The following is a 1,864-nucleotide window of genomic DNA, read 5'->3' as shown; positions in this document are numbered from 1 at the left end:
TGAGCATGAAAATTGAATATATAGTACATCAAAATCAAGATACTCCAGACCATAAGTTATTCAATAACGGAGCTTTAAGCCAATAAAAACAAACAGGACTAAAGTCAAATCTGTCACAGTCCAAGGTATGTTCTCATGCTGAATAATATCTGCTATTAAAATCAGGTTGGTCAGCCTCTTTAATGTTGACATTGATTTAATGCCAAGAATTAACTATGATCAATCACTTGAAGTCTTCAGTTCAAAACTTGCCCTTTAAAAATCAATCCCTACTTGGGATTGTATACCTCCCAAAATCATTAGAAATGAAATAATTTAAGGCTTAAGAAAAAAGCACCATCCAGGAGCTTTCAATAAACATATTCTTCACATAGGTCTTCCACACAGGATCAATTTTAACTACTTTGGTTGTTCTTAAAACAAAGTTAATACCCCACTGCTAAACTCAAACAGATTAGTAAAAAGGTATCTGTACAAACTTGCATCAGTAGTGCCTTTACAGGAAATGTAGGTATTTGGAAATTAGCAAGTGAGCAACAAATGTGCACTAGTCAAACAGACTAGCAATTTTACAGGCTGTGAATGTAGAAAAAGCACAGCAAGGACAGGACAAGTATCAGGGAACTGAGAAAGTGGCACACTTTGTCAACATTGTGTTCACACCCTATGGCACACACCTGTAGGAATCCAACTAAAATGATCAAAACCAGTAAAAGTAAACAAAACCCAACTGGAAAGTTACACTTTATTTCAAGATAGCTTTAAAACAACCATTTCATTCACATATTGCACATTAAAACCAATAGATGCTGCATCACATTAGGACATGCTAGGTGAAGTCCCCAAAACTAAGTCACTTATACAGTTACTTACAAAGTGAAGCCATGATAGGAGTTTTCTACCAGACCTGCTAGTAAGAGTCTGTATTCCTTTATAAAAAGTGTTTGGCTTGAGAGAGACAGCTACTCTTTAATTCACAAATGCAGGCATTATTGTGCACTTTAGTTACCAAAGAGAGAGCAACAAGTCAACAAAAGAAAATAAAGTGAAGGTGAGGTAATTTTTAAAAACAAGCTAGGTTTAGTTTTCTACCAGGAAAAAATAAACCACAGAGGCAAGAAAATTGTTGATAACGAAACTCCTTTGGATCTTTCCAGGACTCAACTGGAAGTCACACTAGGTCTTCAAAGCATCCCCCGTACTCAAAATGTTCGATGCAAATTTTAATCCCAGCTCTCCTCCATTCCTGATCCCAACTCCCACCTGACCACCCATCATAGCAGCTATTAAAAAGATTATATTGCATGCTCAGCACTATTTGCATATGGAAGTAGCAATATGTGGCAGAAAACAGGGACAGATTTCCATTTTACAAATGGAATTTTTAAAAATAAAAGAAAATTGCCTTCAAAATCAAACAAGCAAATTCCAAATCAGGAGTTAGATATGTATTTTGATTGCAGAAAGGATTAATGGAAATGTCTGTTTTGATGTACACTGTAAAAAATATTCACATCCCCAATATGTAAAAACTCCATACCTTAAAAAATAATTGAGTGTTTGCTTAAACCAAAAAACTATTGTTGTTTGTGAGCTGCTGAGCTTTGGGGAAAAAAAATGACCAGAATTTAAAAATAATGCCCACCACACAGTGGATGAAGGTTAAGCTGAAATAACTGCCTGGGTGCAGTGTCTCTTAGGGTACAAGTCCATTGTTTAGTCCATCACTGGTAGAGAAGGTAGTTCTTCAGGGAGGCTGGTAGTGGTAGTGAGTGGATTTCCTGTAAGCGATCCTTGCCCAAAGCAACCCGTACTGAACGCCGACAAAGGTCCATCAATGGCAGTGGTTCAGCTGAAAAAGGAA

General features: G+C 36.7%; 1 protein-coding gene across 2 annotated transcripts in view; it reads right to left on the bottom strand.

The window, feature by feature from the left end:
• Positions 1-731: 731 nt before the first annotated feature.
• Positions 732-1,864, bottom strand: part of spsb1 (splA/ryanodine receptor domain and SOCS box containing 1) — a 58,729-nt gene continuing 57,596 nt past the window's right edge. For both annotated transcript variants that reach the window (XM_048615061.1, XM_048615060.1), the window contains one exon: positions 732-1,852. In XM_048615061.1, the coding sequence (XP_048471018.1) occupies positions 1,725-1,852 (128 nt within the window). In that variant the 3' untranslated portion in view covers positions 732-1,724. The remainder of the gene's footprint in view (positions 1,853-1,864) is intronic.

This window comes from Rhincodon typus, chromosome 31, assembly GCF_021869965.1.
Source record: "Rhincodon typus isolate 14 chromosome 31, sRhiTyp1.1, whole genome shotgun sequence".
Classification (NCBI taxonomy): domain Eukaryota; kingdom Metazoa; phylum Chordata; class Chondrichthyes; order Orectolobiformes; family Rhincodontidae; genus Rhincodon; species Rhincodon typus.
The sequence above is the reverse complement of the archived record's forward strand: the minus strand, read 5'-3'. Positions and strand labels throughout refer to the sequence as shown.